This window comes from Bison bison, unplaced genomic scaffold (assembly GCF_000754665.1).
Source record: "Bison bison bison isolate TAMUID 2011002044 unplaced genomic scaffold, Bison_UMD1.0 scf7180017864456, whole genome shotgun sequence".
In the NCBI taxonomy this organism is placed as follows: Eukaryota; Metazoa; Chordata; class Mammalia; order Artiodactyla; family Bovidae; genus Bison; species Bison bison.
The window spans coordinates 27143029-27143235 of NW_011495018.1; the positions used below are offsets into that span (position 1 = coordinate 27143029).

The 207-nt window shown below is 46.4% G+C and overlaps 1 protein-coding gene across 1 annotated transcript in view; it reads right to left on the minus strand.

Annotated features, from left to right (window-relative positions):
- Positions 1-207, minus strand: part of PDCD11 (programmed cell death 11) — a 42524-nt gene that overhangs the window by 38205 nt on the left and 4112 nt on the right. Inside the window, exon 4 of the mRNA XM_010859417.1 lies at positions 1-134. Coding sequence (XP_010857719.1) covers positions 1-134 — 134 coding nt within the window. The remainder of the gene's footprint in view (positions 135-207) is intronic.

Sequence of the window (207 nt, forward strand, 5' to 3'; positions counted from 1 at the left end):
AGCTTTTCAGTGTAAGCATCACAAATTTCAGTCACTTGCACATACCCTTGGAGGCCGTTGGGGAGACTAATCACCAGTTCCAGTTCATTTACCTCTTTCACACAACCCAAAATCCGCATCCCCTCACACAAGGACTAGAAGAGAAAGAGTGAATTATGTACAGCAGGGAAGAGAACAATGAATAGGGAGGTAGGGAGGTGGGGAGGT